The sequence below is a fragment of the Catharus ustulatus genome, chromosome 6 (assembly GCF_009819885.2).
Source record: "Catharus ustulatus isolate bCatUst1 chromosome 6, bCatUst1.pri.v2, whole genome shotgun sequence".
Classification (NCBI taxonomy): Eukaryota; Metazoa; Chordata; class Aves; order Passeriformes; family Turdidae; genus Catharus; species Catharus ustulatus.
In genome coordinates, this window is record NC_046226.1 from 24,156,879 (window position 1) to 24,178,777 (window position 21,899).

General features: G+C 39.1%; 1 protein-coding gene across 3 annotated transcripts in view; it reads right to left on the bottom strand.

The window, feature by feature from the left end:
- The window catches only part of LIN52 (lin-52 DREAM MuvB core complex component), a 40,876-nt gene extending 19,044 nt beyond the window's left edge, over positions 1-21,832 (bottom strand). For 2 of the 3 annotated variants that reach the window (XM_033062687.1, XM_033062689.1), the window contains exons 1-5: positions 21,773-21,832; positions 21,616-21,690; positions 21,446-21,483; positions 20,912-20,978; positions 19,823-19,906 (exon numbers count right to left, since the gene is read on the bottom strand). In XM_033062687.1, the coding sequence (XP_032918578.1) occupies positions 19,823-19,906; positions 20,912-20,978; positions 21,446-21,483; positions 21,616-21,690; positions 21,773-21,791 (283 nt within the window). In that variant the 5' untranslated portion in view covers positions 21,792-21,832. Of the gene's footprint in view, positions 1-19,404; positions 19,749-19,822; positions 19,907-20,911; positions 20,979-21,445; positions 21,484-21,615; positions 21,691-21,772 lie in introns of those variants that run through there. The other variant, XM_033062688.1, reaches the window with a different exon arrangement.
- Between the last annotated feature and the right edge of the window lie 67 nt (positions 21,833-21,899).

Sequence of the window (21,899 nt, forward strand, 5' to 3'; positions counted from 1 at the left end):
TTGATATAACTCATGTAAGAGATGCAGGAACAGATTGCACTCCTAGGTCCTCAAATACAAAAATCGTACTTGCTGACGTGAAAAAACAACAATTGTTAATAAACAGATATTCTACTCTTCAACACTCCATATGGCAGTCTGATGGATTAAACACCAGCAGAGTGTTGATCACTCTAAAAGCTCATATTGAGATGATCTGGAAAATCTGTCTATCTACAATTTACGAATTCTGGTTAATTTAATTAAAATGTTGCATCACTAAGTGCCTTAATATGGAAAGCCATAAGCTTGTGAGGTTCCTGGCACATGCCTGGCTTCAGAAGAAGCTACAGAACAAATTAGCAAGAGTCTCCTTTTAAATTTGGAATGTACAAAGGAAGGAAGACTCCTGAGCTAGAAAATTAAGTGTACAAACAGGAAGAAGAGAGCAGAAGGGATAGGTGATACAATAAGGCTAAGGAATGCCTGTAGCATAAAGGAAAAAAGGATATAGGCTGTAAAGGTACAGGTGGCTTCTTTGAAAGGGGCCAGCTAAGGTTAAAGGAAACTAGATGTGTTAGAGGTAACAGACTGAGAACGGGAGAGAAAGGGGTGGGATTCAGGAAAGGAACTGTCCCCTTGCAAGGCCAGGAAGTCCCAAAAAAGAAGCCCATGATCAACATGCTAGGCCAAAGGTAAACTCAGTAGTGTAATCTCCCCTTACCAATGGAGGCTTGGGATTTGGCTTCTTCAACTGAGACATGCTCCAGCACATACACAATCAATTACTGCAGTTTAGCTAAGGGGTGGTATCTGCTCATTTTCAATTTGGTGACAACACCATGAAAGAGAATCTTTGAGGCTAAGCCAGCTTACAAAGTTTTATTTTTTATCCTAGAAGCATGGCTGGATGAAAGAATACAGACATTCCCAATGCAAAACACCTGTCACAAAAGACAAGTGAGGAAACTGCTAGGATGTGGAAGCAGATGATAGTTTGGAAAACAAACCATGTCTGAATGCAGCTCTACATTAATGGAAGCCAAAACATTCCCAGCTCATTACTGTCTCTGGAATGACACATGCGTGTTAATACTTTTTTATACTTAATAATATCTACTGTTCTTCTTAAACAAAAAATGAAGATGCCACGTTAACTTCTTAGCAGTTAAAGCTGAGGGTGCAGCATCAAGGGTTTGCTGGGCACTACTGCAAAGCACAAAACTTTTTTTTTCTCTTTTCAAAAATATCTAGACTAATGAAAATTCTAGATGGAAGGAATAGCAGTTATCTCTAGGAAAACATAGGTTTAGGCTAATTTCTTGTTCCAAATCATTAAACAGAAACAATTTTGGATTTTGTTCGGTAGAATGATCATCTTACTCGGAAAAAGCAGGAGGAAAAGTCTCTCCAGTATGGCAATTGGTCCTCTACTTGCACAGGCAGATGAGGTTCTGCCTGCAAAACCCAAGAAGATCTGCTGTCTTTCTGTGACAGACAACAGGGTATGTGAGATTGTGAAGAAGGCTTGGTTGTGTTCTATGTCTAGCACAGTATTATAAAGAAAGATGGTCACCCCTTGAAAACACCAGCTGTGTTTCTACAATTCACTGTGTGACAAAAAAGAATATTGACCTTTTACAATGCACAGCCCTATGCAAATCTTACCCATTAGAGTAGAAGTCAGAAAAATTGATCTGGAGTAAATAAAAAACAAGGCCATGTGCTTAGAAAATAAAAACCATTATAAGAAGTTTGATCACATTTGCATCTCCATGCTTCCTCTAGGCTATTCCAACTACTTTTCAGAACATGCGACTGAGTGTGTCAGAGTCAAAGTTAATTATTTCCTTATTCAAATACAAGAGTACTGCTCTTCTATACTATTATAAGCATAAGAGCCAATAAAAAGTGCCAAAGACAGAAAGCAAGGTGGGAAAATAACCTTCCTTCCCCTAAGTCTTCTCTGTTTCAGAGAGACCAAGCAGGCTGGTTTCAAAACAAGAGCAAGTGATATAACCAAACAAAAGCAGATCTGAAAGGTGAGCAAACCCCACAAGCCACAGAGTCATTATTACTGTGTCGACAGCACACTTGTTAAAAATGTATATTTTAATTTTCTGTATTGCTTAAAGGTCCCAATTTGCCCAGGGATCTAGCTAAGCTGCCATTTTCTGCCACGACACAGTCTAATCTTTATTTAATGGATTTAGCATCTATCTTCACTAGAGTGGTCTCTAAGGGGAAGGGGAGGGGAGTATGAAGGGGCATGAAGAGATGATCAGGGCCCCCCTCTCCTTCATCCATCCGGCACTCATGTTTGTGTTCAAAATTCAATTACCTCCTTATTGATACTTCACAGAGATATTTAAGCTGCAAACATGAAGCCCTGATTTCCCAGGGGGCCATGCCCCTCTCTATTTCACTGCTCTGCTTCCCCCAGGGTGAATTCCTGAGGCGTCCATATTAATAGGTAATCAGTCACAATTCATTTATTAAACAGCTAGCAAGGTTTATCAGCCTGCCCTGATTAGCCGGAAGAAGCCACTGAATTCCTAATTTATTTATGGAAATATAAGTGTCTTTTTGAATTCCATTCATGAAAGACAGGGGTGTCACGGGTCTGGCACAGTGAATTCTAACAGGGAAGCACCAGGCAACCTGGACACTGAGGACTTTGCAACTTCAGCCTGGTAAACGCACTGTGGTGACCTCAGCACAACCCAGAGATTTAGACAAGGATTCACAAGCCAGCCCTTCAGAGAGTAGGCATTGCCTCCCACTGCAACTAGAGAATGATTATCCACTGATGGCTCAGTGTGTGGAATGGCTGGAAAAAGTTCACTAAACAGAGCCATCAGTGCAACAAAACAAGGCCAAAATAATAAAGAAAAAAAGAAGCATTTTCAAAAGTTTAAATAAAACCAGAGCTGAAAACAACTGCCAGGTAACATTATTATATGCATTTACACATAAAGTTCAGCTTTTTGAAAACTGCATACTGTTACAACCTTTACATTATTTCTGCTATAATAATTTCAACTAAACTGTTTTTAAAATGGAACACCACTACTGTACATTCAAACTCAGACACAGAAAGTCAGTGATGCTGCTGACTACCAAAAAGTGAAAATCGCTAAAACAATTTAAAAAGTAATTTATCTATTTTTTTAAAAAGAGAGATGGAGTACTCAGTAAAAAGCAGACCTTGAAGTGAAAAGACTTATACATGCACTGGATACACCTTAAGGCAGTTAGAATAATACAGCTCCATATAACATAAAGCTTGTATACACAGGCCTCTGAAGGTTCAAGGCTACTACTGGTGGAAAACTTTTTTTATCCCTGTAAGCTGTGTAGTGATCTCCAAAACTCATATGCACCTGAATTTTACCGACCATAGCTACTTAACCAGAAAACAACTAGGAATGGAAGGCTATAGAAAATGTTTATTTCCTTTTTCTTCTCAATACAAATTTGTACTAAGCAATTTTCAATGTGTCCCCTTCTGCCTTTGGTCACTTTCCTGAATAGCTCTACAGGGAAGTAAACATAGAAAAACACAGTAAATATAGGGATTGTATTTTCAAATGCTCTGAACAAGGTGTGTCCTTCACACAGACGCAGTAGCCAAAAGGGTATTTTTGACTAATTCTTTCCTAAAATATTTAGATCTCAAAACTGACAGGATTTAACAACATACAGTGTTACCTGAAATACAGAGACATGTTTAAACATATTGAGAGCATTTCTGTTAATACTAATTCTGAGACACTGTTATGAAACATTTTGTTTAGCAACTTCAGTATTCTAATCATGCTATTAACTGACTACAAAAGTTATTCAAAACTAGCAAGTCTAAGCATAGGGAGGATGCTGATACCACTCCGCAATACTGTATCTCACAAGAAATATTTCAGTTCAATCACAATTACTTGAAAATATATTTCAAAAATCCTTCCAAAATCTTATGTAGTTTAAAACCAGCTATGCCTATATCCTCTGAATTTACAAGAACAGCTGAATAGTTACACAAAAGGTTTTAATTTAAGATTCTATTACACAAAAATTGCAGTAGCATATTGAAACATAAAAAAATCCCCACTTCAGTACAACCCATAACCTTAAATACAAAATATATTATTTCCTCTCAAATTACAGTGGTTAGACATGAAAAGATGTAGTACATGCAATAAATACATCCAAAATGCTAGGAGGACTGAATGTTTGAATTCATCTACATCAAGAACTTGTGTGTTGCAGGTGTATGAAGTCAAGGATGGCATGGGGAAACTAATCCTGGAAGAAGCATCTTTTTACTGCCTGAAAAAGTAATCAATAGCTTAATTGTTATTAGTTTGTGTTTTCTGCAAATAAGGGTCATTCAGTGTATTTTTCCTACCATGAAATGTAGTTCCTGGAAGAAGGAAAAAACCACAGAATTTACATGAAAGATTTCTCAATACCTTTCCTCCACTGTATAAGGAGGATTTTCATGCTGCACAAGAGGCAGACACCACTCGATTTTACAACAGACCCAAACGTCTAATCGAGTTGTGGCTCTCAACAGCCAGTTTCTGCAGCCCTCACTGCTTGGGGAACTGCAAATGTTACCAGTGAAAATAAAACAACCTCTTCCTTTCCTAAGTCTATCCGTACTTCGCCTTTTCCCCCTTCAGCAGTAAATTCTCAAGAGTGATTTTAAACAAGGGCTTTACAGAATACACAAGATAGAACTCACCACAGAGCAGGTAAAATAGGACACTCATGCATGTTTTCACTGGGAAGCTCGTTATTTTCACTCCCTCAATATGTAAGCTCCTTATCATGCAGAACACTGCAGCGCTGTCCATAGCAGACATCTAACCCATGATGCCCAAAGGTGCTGCAAAATGTAAGCTGCAATCATGTTGCAGTTATTTCTAGTCCAGACAGATGTTATTTCTAACCTAGTAGTTTTCACAGACGTTACTCCCAGTTATTTCTAGTTTTCACTGCTTTCAAAACACAGCTGAGTGAAAGCAATGTAGTATGGCACATATACAGGAAGAACTCCTGCAAAACTAGAAGAGAATAGAATTTACTATTACAACAGAGAGCACAACATTACAATCTTCAACTGACTGATTTTCAAATTAACTAGTTTAAAGTCCATTTTAATGCAACTAAGTCTGATATAGATATCCAGTCAAACCCAGCATGCCACTGCCCATCCACCAAGCAGAACTGGAATTCATGCCCCTGCGTAACACCCAAAGGGTTTCAAAACAAAACCAGAAGTATTACCAGAAGGTACTCCTTCCTTTCTAATGCCTTGATAGAACTTGAGGGCAAGCACCTATTACTCTGCAGAGAATTACTCTTCATACTGTCATCCTGTTCCATCTTGTCCTCCATCCCATAAGTTATTTCCAATTCTCCTGAAACAATGTCCATATATTCACGATTATAAGCCGCACTGAGTATAAGCCGCACTTCCGGGTGTCAGCAACTTTTCATTCTTTGTCCATATATAAGCCACACCTGATTATAAGACGCACTTTGGGTTCGGACCAAAATTTTAGTCAAAATGGTGCAGCTTATAATCGTGAAATTACTACTTTTAAGGCTACTACAGTAACAAACTGCATGATTACAATAAAGCCTGGGATGATTATCTTCTCTCTTTCTTGCACAGTCAGTGCCAGCAACATCATACTCTTACTGACTTAACAAGGAACGTCATAGACTGCACACACAAAAATTACTTCCCACACTACTTAAATGCTGTAACTTAAGTGACAGACATTTACAGGCAGAGTACAACACAGTTCAGAATAAAAATGAGACCCTTTAATTGACACTGGAGAAAATTAGATTCTAATTGCATATGCTATATTTTGCTGATGACAATGGGGTTAGCATTTGCAAAAAAAGTGTTATGAGTTCCTTAACGACCAACAGGTTATTAAGACCTTTGTCATATAAGACATTAGAAATGTGACATTTCCAACAGCAGAGAGCCCTCTAGAGCTACCACAGGATAACAGTTTAGCAACCCTCCAGGAGAAGGGCACCAATGCTGCTTAATGCAACATCTGGGCTCTCACAGATTCCCCTCCAGCTACTGACCAAACACAATTTTACCTGGTTCAGTAGAAGAGAGATCAAATCCCACAGAGAGAAAACATCAGTAACATTTTGATTTGAAGAATATGGGAGCTAATATTTATTGTATTGTCAGTAAACTTGGAAAGCTTTAAAATGTAATAATAGCTTTGGGGGAAGTTGTGCAAGGATTTTGAGATACTTATTTACAATACATCTATAAAAAAATAACCAAATACCTGAAAAGCAAAATTTTACATGACAGTGCATAGTGAGACCAAAATAATTGTCACTTTGTGAAGTGTAAACAATATGTGGATATATTCCTTAGAGCACAAAATATGAAACTGCCCTATCAATGTAAAATAATTTCTACACAGAAAATATATTCTGCTGGACTTATTATAATAAAGTTTACAAGCTTTCAGTAAAACAGTACTCAAAACAACACATAAATGAAATCTACTTAATCAATTATTAGATGTGTTTCAGTTACCTCCACTCTTGTGCTTGTGCTGTAGCAACCAATCAGTACAATTAAATGACAAACTGAAAATCTCTTCTTACACAGCATGGAGTCTCCTATTCCCACCTCCTCAATTACAGTACAAGTTGTAAAATAAATTGCAAGAAAATAACTAAACTATATCCTTTAGCTTTACTGTCAAGACTTACAACTGTGAAAAGCAGTAAGCACAACTTTATTATCTCCTCACTGGGACCAAAAATAGCAAGAATAAATTCACCCATTTTCTCAGAACCAAAACCCATTGAAGCACACAATTTTGGGACTGAACTGAATTACAGCATACCAACAACAGGTTTGGGTCCACATTTCAAGAGCCTAAGTCAACCACTTGAAGTTATGAGCTTAGCTTTCTGCAGGTCTTAATTATGATACAAGTTTGCAGTGTGCTTAGGGAACAACAATCTCTTGGACACTTTAAAGAATCCACAAACAGCCTTCAAACATGCTTTCATGGGCAAGTATAAAGTAATGTTTTACTACCAAAATAAATTTCTAAGAGCCAACACTTCACTGGAAGGGGGAGGTGAAGAACAAACTTGCAATGAATATGATGAGAAGAGGCAGTACGTCTACTCTGCTGGCAACAGCATCAAGCTTCCTTTTTCGATCCCCAGCTAGAACTCAAAAAGCCTCAGCAAAACCTTCCTGTAGAGACAAGATTTTAATTCTGTCTTACATTATGTTTTCAATGCCTAAGAAAATGTAAATAGCTGTCATTGCTTCCATGCTATTAACAGCAGCAATCCTTTGTTATTCTTGAATAACAATTATTGTTTTCTTTAAGAATCAAGTACAATCTTTGTGCATCAAGAAGGCTTAGACATGAAAGAAAAGGTACATTCAGGTGTAATCTGTTGTACATGCCCGTGCAGACACCGAGCAGGTCCCCACCAAGACTAAGGGGAGCAAGAACACCCAGCCATCCTCACTGGAAACATGTCAGGACAGTAACTACATGTGTGCACTTAGGGTCATAGCACAGTCCTCAGCTCCTTCTCCCCATCCCCTTAAAATGTGTATTTCTGCAGGATATGTATGAGAACTAGTTATGAAAGTCAAGCAATTAAAAAGCATTTCTGAGGTATTCACGGGACTGTACCAGCCACAAGTGCCTGACAGCTCTGCATGTGTCAAAGTCCCTGGAGAGCCATCACACTTCAATTACTATCACTAACATTAGTCATTATCAGGCTGGCTTCAGTCCCTGGGGAAGGCAGCTTGTGATGACAATATCCAGCCTCTCCTTGTAAAACAATTCATTAGGCAAAGCGGAACAGCTGGGGCAGCCACGTGGATGTCTGCAGAGTGCCCCCCCAACCGGGACCTCCAGCCCCCCTTTTCCTTTTGGACAGGGGCAGCCACCGCCCCCATGACAGCTGTAAAAGCCTCTGGGGACACTTCAGGTTTAATCAGCACTCCTTATACTCAGGGGAAGCATCTGATTGCAAACTTAAACTAATGGCACTCAGAAGGTTACAACAATCATCAGATAAGAGGCTTCAGGGCATTTTTGTCTTGTTCTAATACTCGCAAGTTAATGAGGCAATAAGAGACAGATACTATCAGACTTGGTCTAGCAACATTATACAGACGGGATGTTCAAAGCTGCATTTACTGCAGATGCAAGAGGTAAGGTGGCAAGTTCACTATTGATCTTACAGAAGACTTCATGCTCAGAACGACTGAAACCACTCAATAAAGTGACAAAATGCTTGGCAAATTTTCACATAGCTTTGTATGCATTATCGCTGGATCCAAAATGGAGGAAACTGAAGAGGAATACAGCAAATGAAACAGGTAAATAGTATCTAGCATTAGAATGGATACAGACTAATAATTTCTAACCTTTATGCTGCTTGCAAATAGAAATCCTTTTTCATATATAATGTCTACAAATGGCTGAGAATAGCCTCGCATTTCTTGGTTACCCTGCTTGGGGGGAAGTAGCACTTGATACTGGGATCTGTTTTATTATCATAATCTCATTTTACTTCTGATGACTGACACAATATTCTAATGATACCCTCCTGCAGGATATAATAGCAGCAAGCAGGGGGAAACAACAAACAGCAGCAAAGGATACTTAACAATAAATACTTTATATGCTGTTTTTTAAAATTCATTATTTTTTCAATGCTTTCCAAAACCAAGTTAACATGAACTCCACCTTAGGGAGATAGGAAGGGACATGTAAGAAAGCAAATAAATGAACCAAGCAGAAGAGGGGTAGGACCAGAAACTGAGCCAAGCCTCCAAAGTCACATTCTAGTGACATTTTTCACTAGGATTAGCGGCTGCTCTACAAATAGGTCCACCAAGCCATACAGTGGAAGAAAATTCCCTCTTCATTCCTGCCAGAAGCCAAAAGTTACAGGAGAACATTTCAGACAGAGATGGCACAGGAATAATCTTTCCAATAGCTGCTAACACAGAGTAAATGTTCTAGTAGCACAGAAGAAGTGGAAAGTTTTAATCGAATAAAGGCATAGACAGCAAAAGATGTTTAAATAATAAATACAGACCAGTTGTAAACGTTTGAGAGTCCCTGCTAGAATGACTCCTGAGATTTGTTTGGCATTTTTGTGTTTTTAAATGATAATGGAAAAATGCACATAACCTTATGTTTGATCAAACTTTTCCCCATCCTCAATTCCTCCACTGACAGTAGTCTACAAGTTATCCTGTCAGAATGAGAGTAGCAAAAAATAGGCTTCTGACAGTATAATGTAAGAACATTTTGTTTGTAGTCATGTTTCTTTCGGTGCCAAGCATGTGGCAGGTAGAAATGCTTTAATGTGACAGCCCCATTCCTTTACTTTTTTAGCTAAAAGCTCTTCAGTCAAGCCCCATTGACCCTCTACTTGTCTAGACAGATGAGGGTGGTTTCACTGCTCATTTCAGCCAAGACACACAAGAAACTCTGTGTATCCTGAGGACCATTCTCCTACTCTGCCTAAAGAATTGTACTGAATGAACTGTATCTCCCTATGCACAAAAATGGTCTCTGCAGCCCACGCTGCACAGACTTGTAATCAGCTCTGTTGATGGAAGTATTTCAAAGTCCATTCATCATCCCCCTAAAATCTAAAATCCATCACTGTGATAAAGGAATTCTGAGGTTTTCTGTTCCTAATCAGCTGCTCCCACAGAGGCAGATCATAAAGCTGCACCTGCATAAAAGCTCATAAGCTGAACTGTTTGGTGCTGTGGGGAATGCGGGATTCAAACGCACTTCTAGTTCCAGAAGATCTTACATCACAGAAACATGGAGTCACTGCATGATCAGGGTTACAAGGGCTCAGAAGGTCTCCTGGTCAAAGTAAGGTTGATTACGAGGTCAGATCATGCTGCTTAAAGCTTTATTGAGTCAGGTCTAGAAAACCTCCAAAAACAGAGAATGCAGAACTGGTGACTGCTCAATGTGTTCCACTACTTGACTGACCAGTGCTAATATTCCAGATGGCTTCGCAAAGCAGAAATTGGTGCTTTGAGTATCATACCAAAAATCCTGCAGAATTTAAGGGTGATGAATCAGATGACTGATTTCTAGTCTTCAGAGCAGTTTGGTCAGTTAGTTTTCAGATAAATCAGATTTCTTTCTCTTTTTCCCTGCTAACATAAAAAAGGCTCCCTTTTCTTAACCACAGCAAGAATCTATATCAACCTTCACTCTATCAACATAAATTAAAAAAGTCTTTTCCAGAACAGACTAAACCACTGTAGAACTTCTTCCTACTATTGAACAAACTATAAGAGACAAAGGGAACTTTCAGAAGAGACATCCTTAGACATAAATACCATGGTATAAGAAATGTTTTGTGGTGTTTTATTTATTGGCTTGGTGTTTTTATTTTGTTCTTCTTGTTTGCTGGTAGTTGATGTCCTGGGTTTCATTTTGGTGAAGGCAGATATGTTGCTTTTGTCTTGTTTTAATAAAGAAAGTAAAGCATCCTGGCTGAAATACCTTTCAGAGGTAACCTCCATTTTAACAAAATCAGACTCACAAACTAGGTATGGGCATGTAGAAAAGGTGAGGAGGAGAAGAGAAAAGGAAAAAAAAAAATTCAAGAAAGATCAGGTAAAAAGCATCTCATCAACTCAGCTTTTATTTAAAATTTAGCTGTTGCATTGAGCATCATCCAGTTCAACAGCAGTTACTTGCCAGCTTTTGGGCCACTCAACATGTGATCCTTACATACACTGCTTTGGAAACTCAGTTATCAGAACTAGATGGGATGCTGTCTACCACTGGAAAAACTCCCCATTGTACTTCTAACTTCAGACTCCAGAATTAACCATGCAATGGCAGGTGTCATTTTAGCATTTCTAACACTTCTACACCTAACCACATTTTAAAGCTATCTACACAATCACTGAGTGTACATTATTTATGATAATCTCCCTTTGGTAAGACGTGTCCATCAGAATTAGAAAAATGCAATCAGCTGCATTTGGGAATCTCAATGAATACCTGACATAATGGAAATGTAGGGTTTTACAGTCCTTTTGGATATTTGAAAATAATTCTGTGGTAAAATAATTGCCTTATTGTGAAAAAAATTATTAAGTCACAGACAAAAAGATCAAATCCAAACTGTAGAATCTAACAACAGAAGATTCCACACAGACAAGTATCTACAACAGGTATCAAACAGAAAATACAAGCAAAGAGAAACTGTAGAAGTTTGAACTTCTGACACATATATAAGAGTCTTAGAGATTTTTTTTCCCTTTCTCAAACTTCACAAGTATACACCTCCTTCTGCAGCAATCAGAATTACCAATGCCTGGAGACTATGATGATACATTAGTACTCAGCATCAATGTTCACCACAGCATCCTTCCCTAAGAGTACGGGAAAGACAAGAAGGCAAAGATGGAGAATTTCTTGAAACTTACAGAAATACTCATTCTGCTTTACCAGCAGACAGAGAACACCCTAAGGATCCATGCAGTATTTCTTTCCACACATGACAGTTACCTAGACACAGCATTTGTTTTATGGTAAGAATGTACTATTTATGCATATGGGTAGAATCACATCTGATATCATCAGTATACTGTCTCTCCCTGATTTTATGTTTAAGAATAACCTGAACCTTCTTCTTTTTTTAATTTTTTTTTTTTTCTGCACAGAGGGCAACTCAAATATGCACCCATTTATTAAAAAAAAAACAATAGCAGCCATGGTCCAAATTCAGTTTCCATCCTCACTATTGCAACCTAATCTCCTGGCACGTTAATGCAAATCAAAGTGAACACTTCTCTGACACTGGTAGCAAAGCATGTTCCTCTCCCAAGAGAGACCTGTAAAACAGGACAGTCACTGACAGCAGTACAATTACTGACACAGATACAGACTTTATGGACATGTTTATCTCTGCTGTAAATCCACACTCTCTCTCCACTCCGATTCATGAGTCATAAAGAAATTGCAGATAATGAAAAAGTTGGAGAAATTTACAGCGTGTCGGAAACCTCAGACAGCCAGAAGAAATTAAAGAGCTGACTGGGGATAAATCACACAGGTACAATTAAAACTTCCTATGCCTCCTTCACTTCCAAACTGGGGCACAAGCCAATGGAGATGATGAAAAGTTGAGGTCATGACTCCTCTGACTGTAATCATTTCTTAACTACCTACATGTCAGAATTAGCCAATTCACAGATCATGTATGAATGGCAATTTCAAGCTGGCATTCTGATGTCTCGCTGTCCCAACGGGAGGTGCCCCAGAAAAATCCTGCCTGTAAATAAGCCACCCAGCAAACAGTATAAGGAAAGGTGATTTCCTTGCCTCTCTGTAGATGCAGAGTATCTCTTACCACAGTGATGTGCATTAAAATGAAGTGGTAGATCTACAGTGTGGGAGGAGAGTATAAAAAGAATCGGGAGAAAGGCCAAGGTTCTACATGGAAATCACAGCACCTTGGATATTGTGGTGACAAGGCATATAAACATCTTAACAGACAATTCAAGTGTTCTTTTCACCTCTCTGAAACAATCAAAGAAGCCCAAGAATTACTATAAATGCAAACTGAAAACAGCCTCCATATTTTTCCTACTGTGAAAAACTAAGCCAACCATTTCAGCTGTCCTAACCCAAAACTGAACCATCCAAAATGTAGACACATTCTATAGGAGAAGTCTACTACCTCTGCAAAGTAACTCCTCAAGCTAACTATGTATCATAGAAATCCAATGTTCAAAGAGCATAATTTTGTCATGCAGATGTAAAACTCTGTCTCTGAGCTTTTGAAGCACATGAAGTATATTGTTTCACATAAAGTCTTTGCCAAACACAGTACTAAATAACAAAATAAGTGAGAAATATGCTTTGAAGCAAAACTGAAACACGATGAAGATTCACTCAGCAAGGCAGGGAATGCAGAAAACTAACCAAGAAAAAACACAGTTGTTACAAAGAAAATTCCAAGCAGAGCAGAAATAACCAAAGCACACACATCTCAAACTGCTTCTTTTTACGCAAGACAGTTTACCATGCAAGTAAACAAACTGTGTATTTTGTTTAAGAACATAACAAGCACTAGACTTGGCAGACATTGTTCTCTTACAAGCCCAACATATTTAGAACAATGTAGGTGATCCAAAACACATTTTCTTCCATCATGTTTCAGATTAATACAGGCACAAAGTGCTGGAAGCACAGTACTTCTGAAGATGCCAGCTTTTAACAAAGAAAAAGTGAGCATCATCCTCACTCTTTTGTCAGCAGTCAAGATGGTAAAAACACTGTTATATCTCCATAATAACTGCCACTGCCGTGGGATGAGACTGCTGTGGGATGTAGATCCAAATCACATGCTACTCTTTCACTCTATTTCCTTCCTGCCTCTCCAAAAGGCAGTTTCCTTCTCCAGCTCCACCACAACACTTTAGATAGTCTTACTTCTCCAAGGAAATAGGGAAATGTTTATGTTATAGAAAGAATCTGCTCTTCTACACAGTCCCAAAACCTATTTTGACTAGTAAGAAATCCTAGGAGTCCAATTCACTTTTCCATGCAACTCTCTAGACTACAGAGAGTGGACACACAGCTTTTACTAAAATGGACCAACAGAGATTTCAGAAGATGTCATATGACATATTAAAGCACCCTTTACTTACACATCTGTTACTATGTTTCCTACAAATGTAGAAAATGAAACATTTTGCTGCAAACAACTGTACATACACACCAGAAAGAGCAACAGACAACTGTAATGCAGAAGTGAGACCATGTTCACAAATGTAAAGTAAGGCTTCTGAGCTTAAAAAGCCTCTGTGTTGGCAGGACTAGTAGTTATGATCAGAAAATATTTTTATCAGATAAATTACATCACTGATAGAAGCCTGTTTGGGTACAAAAATGGAGCCTAAAAAGGCTGCATGTTCATGCTACATGGAGACAATCTAGGCCAGCCAATCCATTACACAAAAGGAAAAAGATATTTCAGTAAAAGAATACATTATCTTCCCTAATTTCCCTTATTTTGAGTCTAATTCAGCAACTTTGTATAGGCAAAGTTCAAGTGTAGTAACTGTAATGCCCTGTCTTGTAGTTTAACAGGTAAATTGAATCCACCAAAGATGAAGCCAAATTTAAACATATTCTACCTATGATCAGCATCAAAATGAGGTAAAAAAAATAAATACCATCCGAAACTCAATGACAAGAGTAGCCTGCAAGGATCACTGGCAGAACTAAGGGTGTGTGTTCAAAAACTGCTACAGTTAAATCCTGATGAACTGCTCCGCCCCTCCAAACCCACAAAAAAAGCTGAACTTGCAGGCAAGCGATCACAACAGACAGCATTTATCTGAAATGAAAAATGAAAAAACAAAGACTACCAATCTAAGGAAAATATGGTGAACTGTACCTAGCTTGGAATTCAGAAGGTCTCCTTTACGATTTTCTAGAAATTTCAGAGGCTGCTGAAGTTGCAGAGGACTACAATTCAAAACCAAGGACAACTTAACTCAAGAGCGAAGTAGTGTGCTCATTCATGAGCACATCCATCTCTTGCTATTTCTGGAAGAGTTTCTCCATTACAGGGAACCCTCAGAGATTTCTGGTAGTTGCTTAACTACCAGGCAGTTTAGCACATTACTAAAATAAATAAACAAAAATATCCATTGTCAAACAAAAGGTCCTTCCAACCCACCACTCTAATTGACATGCCAATGGCAAACATCTATAGAAGAGTGTAAGTGCAGGGAGGCACACACTGTACCTGCATGGTAATCTCTCTCTGCTTTCTGCATCTCCAAGATGTCCAAGCCACTGGGGACTTCTCAGCAGTCAGACACCCTGCAAGGATTTATCCTCCAATCATTGTTCTCATTGAGTGAGAAACTTCATGTCCAGAAGCTCCAGTGATGATGTGTTCTGCTCTTCAACGCACAAGTATATCCTCACATCTATCTCATCACACTCTTTTATTCTCTCTGCCTCCCATATTACGAGAAACAGTGAGGAGTCATTCCCTATTCACACTTTCTCTGCATTAATGTTTACCAGATCTTTTTTCACATACTACATCAGTTGTTTTTCTCCAGGCCAAAAAAACCCTAGTCATTTACTTATTCTTCATATTAAAGAAAATGATCACTGTCTAAACTTGGACTGGTTTTTCCTTTATCAGTCTGGGGCTACAAGACAACCAACCTTTTGCTGCTCACTTGCAATCTCCCAGATCATCCAGGTCTAATCTGGGAGCCCCTGATCAAACAGCTCTTCCACTGCACCTTTTTTTTAAAACATGCTTGAACATATATGGAAAATAAATCCAAGTTACAAAGAAAATAGGAACAAAGTTGCTAGAACCTAGTGAAAGCCAGGGTGCACAAAACCATGGGAAACTATAAATAAGGAGACTTGGTTGAGCATGTTTGGGAACTGTCTCATTGCTCTTGAAAAAGTATGAGGATTTGACATTGGATAATACAGTCATGCCTAATTTTACAGCAAGAAATCACAAACTACCTTCAACTCCAAATAAAAATTTAATCTAACACAAGAGATTAAACTAGCAAAATTACTGACAGGGAAATTATAAATTATATTCATAGCTGTTTGGTCAGTTATCCCACATTTTCCAATATTTAAGGCACCCACAGCATCAAGGCACCATTAGCTTCACAAAGATATTGAGGCTTAAGAGGAGCAGGATTTGCAGGAAGTCTCATACTGACAGTATCACTGCAGGTGTACTGTGATACCACAGTGGCCAGATGATCACTCTGGTATCAGTGAGATTTTATAAACATAGCTGTGATACCAGCCATCTATATTTACATTTCAGGACTTCTGAACAAGTATAGCAGGTGTTATCTGAAAAATATCAGAGATTCACAGGGAAACAATAGCAGGACCTTCAAAGAGCCCCTGCACAACCACATTCCTTCAGTGATGGAGTGCTTTTCCCATTCTCCAATCCTACATATTTGTTACTTTTATACATAAGTTTTTTCTGAAGTTCGGAAAAAAGCAAACTTCTAGTTTTTAATAAGAAAAACATTTTTCTCTGTGTATTTATTCTCAGATACATCTCTCTATATACACATATCCCAAAGGATGACAGGGCCTATCTTTAAACACATGGACTTCTCAGAGCTGCCCGATCATGAAACCAAGACTTCAAAATTCTTCTGAAGTCAACTTTGACTCAGATGCTCCAAAAGGTGCAATGGGTCATACAGTGGAAAAACAGAGCTTCCAATCTAAATTTCCAGTTATTTACATTAAGTGTTTTGAAAGTTGCTGCTTTGTGGGCTACAAACATTGAGTCAGGGTCTGTGACTGGGCTCCTAAAAAAGAACTATTTCCCTCTTGCTTGCCACATTAGCTGGGGACTGCTCATTCTGCAGTGCTCACTACTCCACTCCAAGCAAAGCCTGCAAGTAGAAAAATTAAGTGACAGAGAAGGGAGGAAAAAAGTTCATAACAGGGCTCATATATCTTTTTTCCCCCAAACTTAGAAATGAGACTCACTGAGTGGCAGCAGCTCACATTCAGAAGAGCTGCTATGCCTCTCAAAGTCACCCTAACTGTATGAACAACTAAAAGTCAATATATTCATTGAGCCCAATTCCTTCTCCCTTAAAACACCCCAATTGATAGGGACAGTAAAATGGACACAAAGCAGGACTTTCAATACTAAAAATGTTCTTTCTAAAAATTATTATTCTAACCAATAAAATAATTAATTAAAATAAGGAAAACAGAAGCTGTAATGTGAGAAGGTTTGACTTCATGATCTTGGAGGTCTTTTCCAGCCTAAATATTTCTGTGATTCTAAAAGAACCAAAGCAAAAAGAAAAAAGCAGCTACAAGCAAAATGATGAGGTAGAATTTTACAGAGCTTAAAAAGCAGACAAGGAAATACAAGCTGAAACCTCAGAAGAAGTGCTGAAAAATTATTTATTTTTAAAAGGCTTTATTGATACAAGGACCTGAGCTTGGAAGCTTCTAGAGAACTCTAGAATCACTTTTTAACAAAAAGCAAATACACAAAAAAGACCTAAGCTTGTTTCTTAAAGAGGAAAGTAAAATTTTTTTTTTTTAAAATGGTTCATGCTATGAAAATCCTGCTTCATTCAAGGAAAGCTATACTTTGATATGAATCCTGTGCTAAGGAAGGGAAGAATATTCTGCAAAGAATATTCTGAGCAAGAACCCACCTGCTAGCATGCCAGGAAGAAAGTGGAAGAACAAGCTGGAAGGAAAAGCTAAAGTATATGTTGACAAATTAAATTGATTTATAGAAGCCATGGGGCACTCAACAAACTAGCCAGGGTTACAGAAAGTAAAGATAACCCTATGGGAGAAAGAGGAGAGGGAGTTAGTTGCGGAAAAAGAAAATCTGTGAAAAGCATGCAACTAAAAGAGGAAATGAGAAGTCCATGGCCAAAAAGTTTGGGACAGCTGGAATTGTAGATAATAAAAATGTGGAATTCATATAACAGTATTCAACTGTTCCTAGATGAAAGCCATCCAGATGTCCCATCAAGATGGACAAAACGTTCAATACATCTGTTTCAAACTTGTCAAGAAAGCCCACTCATACAGACAAAATAGTAAGAGAGTTCCTATGAATTCAAGAAATGAGGCATGTAACTCAGTAATTATTTATCTAATTACATCATACCAATTCAATTATTCAGATTTCAGTGCTAATGTTGCAGTAGTACCTCAATACAGAAACTTTTCAAAAGGTACCCAGTCCCACAGCACTTTGCCTAATGAATTCTAATGCAAAACTGGTGTCAAGTATGTTGTGAACTGGGTATAACAATAACAGATCTCAGAACATGACTGCAATGTCACTCAATAGATACATATTTCATGGAGTGCTGCAGGAACCATCCTGGTCCTGCACAGTACATAATTAATAACTTGGATGAAAATAAAAGTCTTTGAAAATATGAAGGATTTGAGGTGGGATCTAGAAGAGTTGGAAGAAAAAGTAAGTTGCTAATACTTTGAAGTAGAACTGTCTCTCAACCTCACTGCTGATGAAACACTTGGAAATACAATAAAAAAAGACCGTGCACATTCTGAAGAGAAAATATGTCACAAAAAACAATCTTGGGAGGAACAGCTTCAAACCGTAACTGAAATGTCTGCGGGAGGCCTCATGCTGCCATCTAGAGGAGACTGGAAAGCAGCGGGTTTTGTCCTGGTTTGGACAGCCACTTTCAATGAGTCAGCCAATTCAACAGGGACTAGTAAACTCCAGTACAGAGATACAACCAAATCCAATATAACCGAGACAAAACCACAAGTTTCCTAACTCTAGTGAACACATCTCTTGGATTTTTTTCTTGTTCTCTCATTTATCTAAGTCCATAAGAGAAAATAACCTAAAGACAGTATTAGGAAAAAACAGTCCTAAGCAGCTTCTGCTCAAATTCCACAACTAATTTTTGGTTAAAATTTTCCAAAGATAATTTTCCTATGTATATTATGACACACAAAGTATTCAATGGATTAGAGTGTAAAGGAAAATCGGTGACAAGAATCTACAAGAATGGGAACCTTTCATAAAGCTTGAAAATTCAAGACTTAAAACTGTTGAGCCTCACACATTTCAGTTTTCACTCACTTTGGCTTCTTTACGTATGCACTTGTTCTCAGTAAAAATAAATGGAAACACATGCAACAAATGTCACACATGCAATAAGGAAACAAATGCCTCCCTAGCTTTACTGCAACTCAGGCTCTGCTAAAGTCCATTTAGCAGAACAACACTGTCTGGTATTAGAGCCTACAGCTTAACTGAGAAAGCAAATCATCAGCCAATCTTTGCATTTGACTCAGTTTTACACTGTTATACTTTAATTTCTACTCCATCAAATCCTTTACACAGTCTTAACAGATGTTAGCAATGAAAGTAAAATAAACTTGAATTATGTTAAAACAAGCTTAATGATTTGTTATGAAGAATGCATTAGGCTATCCTAGGTTTGCAGTCAGAAAGACTAAAGGTTTATTACTAAGTTGTGTTACCCACTGAAAGGAAGGTGAAAGACTTGACACTTTTAGTGCTTTGTGTAGCCCAAGAGTAATTGCAACCAAGGTTTACATTGGAGCATAACTAAACAGAAAAAAAACGTGCCAGTACGTATGAGTAGCATTAAAAACAACTCCACAATACTCTTGAAATTCTCAAAGCTGAATCAACCCATTAAGAGTCCTAAATGAGACAACGAAAGGAGTCTTTCCACAGTAAGAGTTGGCTGTTTGCAATTGGGATGAAGGTCACCTTTATTACACAATGACATCACTTCCCACCACAATGGAGTGTAGAAAAAATAAGCTACAGAAGCAGAAAACAGTACGAACAATGAAGTGACAGGAGAATCCTGTACACAAGTGTAGGTTTCACTGCGGAGGCAGTGCATGAAATTTGACAGAAGTACTGCCACAAGTATTCTGAGAAATACCTTTAGTATCTGAGTAGGAAATTAAGCAAAGTGACCTGATTTACGTGAGACAATGTTAACTTGGGAACAGAAGCCTCTGTGCCACTGGGTAACACCAGACTGACATACATGTTTTCGCCCATGCAGGTAGGCTCATTCTCTCATCCTCTTGCAGGAGGTCACCAACTGTCAAACACTTGCCAAATCTGCCAACACACTTTTCCAGCTACAAATGTACAAGCACATGCTTTAGTGGAAAGATTTGCAATGCAGTCAGCCACATCTGTGTACAGCACTTACATTCATCCAGTCCCAGCTGATAAGCCAGGTTCTGCAGGCCACGAACTTTTTCCATTAGGTTAGCTGTAGTGAGGCTCCCCAGTTCTTAAGAAGAGAAAAAAAGATGAATTTTAACACTGTCCATAGTTCTCCAGCAGCAGTTCTCCTGTTTAGTACTTCACAGAGCACTTTCAAGCCATACTCCTGTCAGGATTTGTTTCAGTGAACAGTGTATGTTCAAAATTCAAGCTGACTCCACTCCTAATTTTAACGTAAGCAGAAAAGCCACGACTCTAGTTCACACTTTAATCTGCCACCATTGCAAAGAGTCATTTGACCCATAGTTTGGAAGTTCTTGTAAGGTCATGTTGCAACATGAACAAGCTATATAAAAGCATCCAAGGGAACGAGCCTATTTCATATTAATAATGTGAGTTCAAGCACATTTTCTGGAGAAAGTCAGAGTTAATTCATCTCACTTTCATTCTGTAGCTGGGACATATCACTGTGACTCGATCACATATCATCATCTGCAATGCACGAGAGGCTGAGCACACTCAAGGATGTTTACTGCAACTAACAGCTGCATAATGAAGCAAGTGTACATGCTAGCTAATCCTTCTGTAACCTGCTTATAAAGCCTCACCATTGCATTGGAGCTCCTGGATCTGGGAGGGAACACACACACACAGAGCATCTCTGAACAAGTCAATCAACAAGACTAAGCTACTCAGCAACTGATCAGCTGAGCCCCTCCAGAAAACTCATGCTACTTCTCAAAATGCAGGAGATGCTCACTGTACTCACACAGTGATAAAAATGGCTAAGGGAAGTGACTGAAATATACACAGTATTACACTGCTTGCTTTGAAAAATCAGCCTGCCACTAGATAGGCTATTGGAAATAACTGGTCTAATGAAACTGTCTATCATTAGCAAGATAAAGAGACTTCTGAGTCAGAGATTCTGCAAATACGATGACTAGAGATCTCAAGGCATAGGGCCACCACCAGAACATTTAAAGAACAAGTGTTTTAAGCCTCCTGAGTAAGTACTGAATTCCCACCTGCTTTGGCAACCTCAATTCCCACCCACAATATTCATACTCACCCTTCAACATATCAATATCATCATTTTCTAATTCAGCCATCCACTTGGGAGGAGAACTTGTAATGGGCTGTTTTGAAAAAAAAAATAGAAGTTCACATTAAGAAAAGTTAATTTTTAGAATTATACAATGAAGTATGATCTGTACTGAAAACTAGTTACACTGACTGCAAAAATATGAGTGTGCTCCATAAAAATACTTTTATGCTTAATCTTGTTTCTTCTTGGACACTTTAGAATTTTAAAAGGCATGCTACCATCCACAAGCCAAAAATCAGTACGAATAACAGGATCTTCTGAAGTTTAAAACCCTTTATTTCTTCCAAAGTATAATTCTCATACACAGTAAACTGCATAAAGTATGAAAAAGGAAACACATATATAAAAGACACATTAAAACCAAAAGGTGTATTGTAGCATATACTGGAGTTATAACTGAGATGCGGTTCACAGAAGATGTAAAGCCCGCAAGAGATCCCGCAGATCTACCATCACACGGAAGGAGGAAACGCGAAAGGCAAAGCAGAGCTCACTCACGCTTTTGAAGGAGGCGGCGAACTCGGCAACCCCGGGCACTGGGAAGAGAAAGCGGAGGTTGGCGGGGGTGAACACCTCTGCAGCTGCCCCAAGGAGGCCCGGCCCCGGTCAGGCTCTCCCCACCCCACCCCGAGCTGTCACACTCGGGGCCGCGGGCCCGCCGCACTTACGCTGCTCGGGCCACAGGTCCGGGGAGGCGCGGTCCAGCTTCTCGAAGCTCAGCAGCGAGGCCTCCAGGTCGGCGCCTGCAACAGAGAGGGGGTGAGGGGATTTGGGGCGGGGAGCGGCGCGGGGGCGCGGCGGTGCCGCTCGGCCCTCCCGCCTCACCGTCCGCGGGAGCCGCCATGGCGCGCCCTCACGTGACCGCCCGCGCCCTCGCGGCCCCGGCCGAGCGGGAGCGGAGAGCAAGCCCCGCCCCTGAGCCCCACGTGCCGCTCTCGCGGCCGCCGCCGGG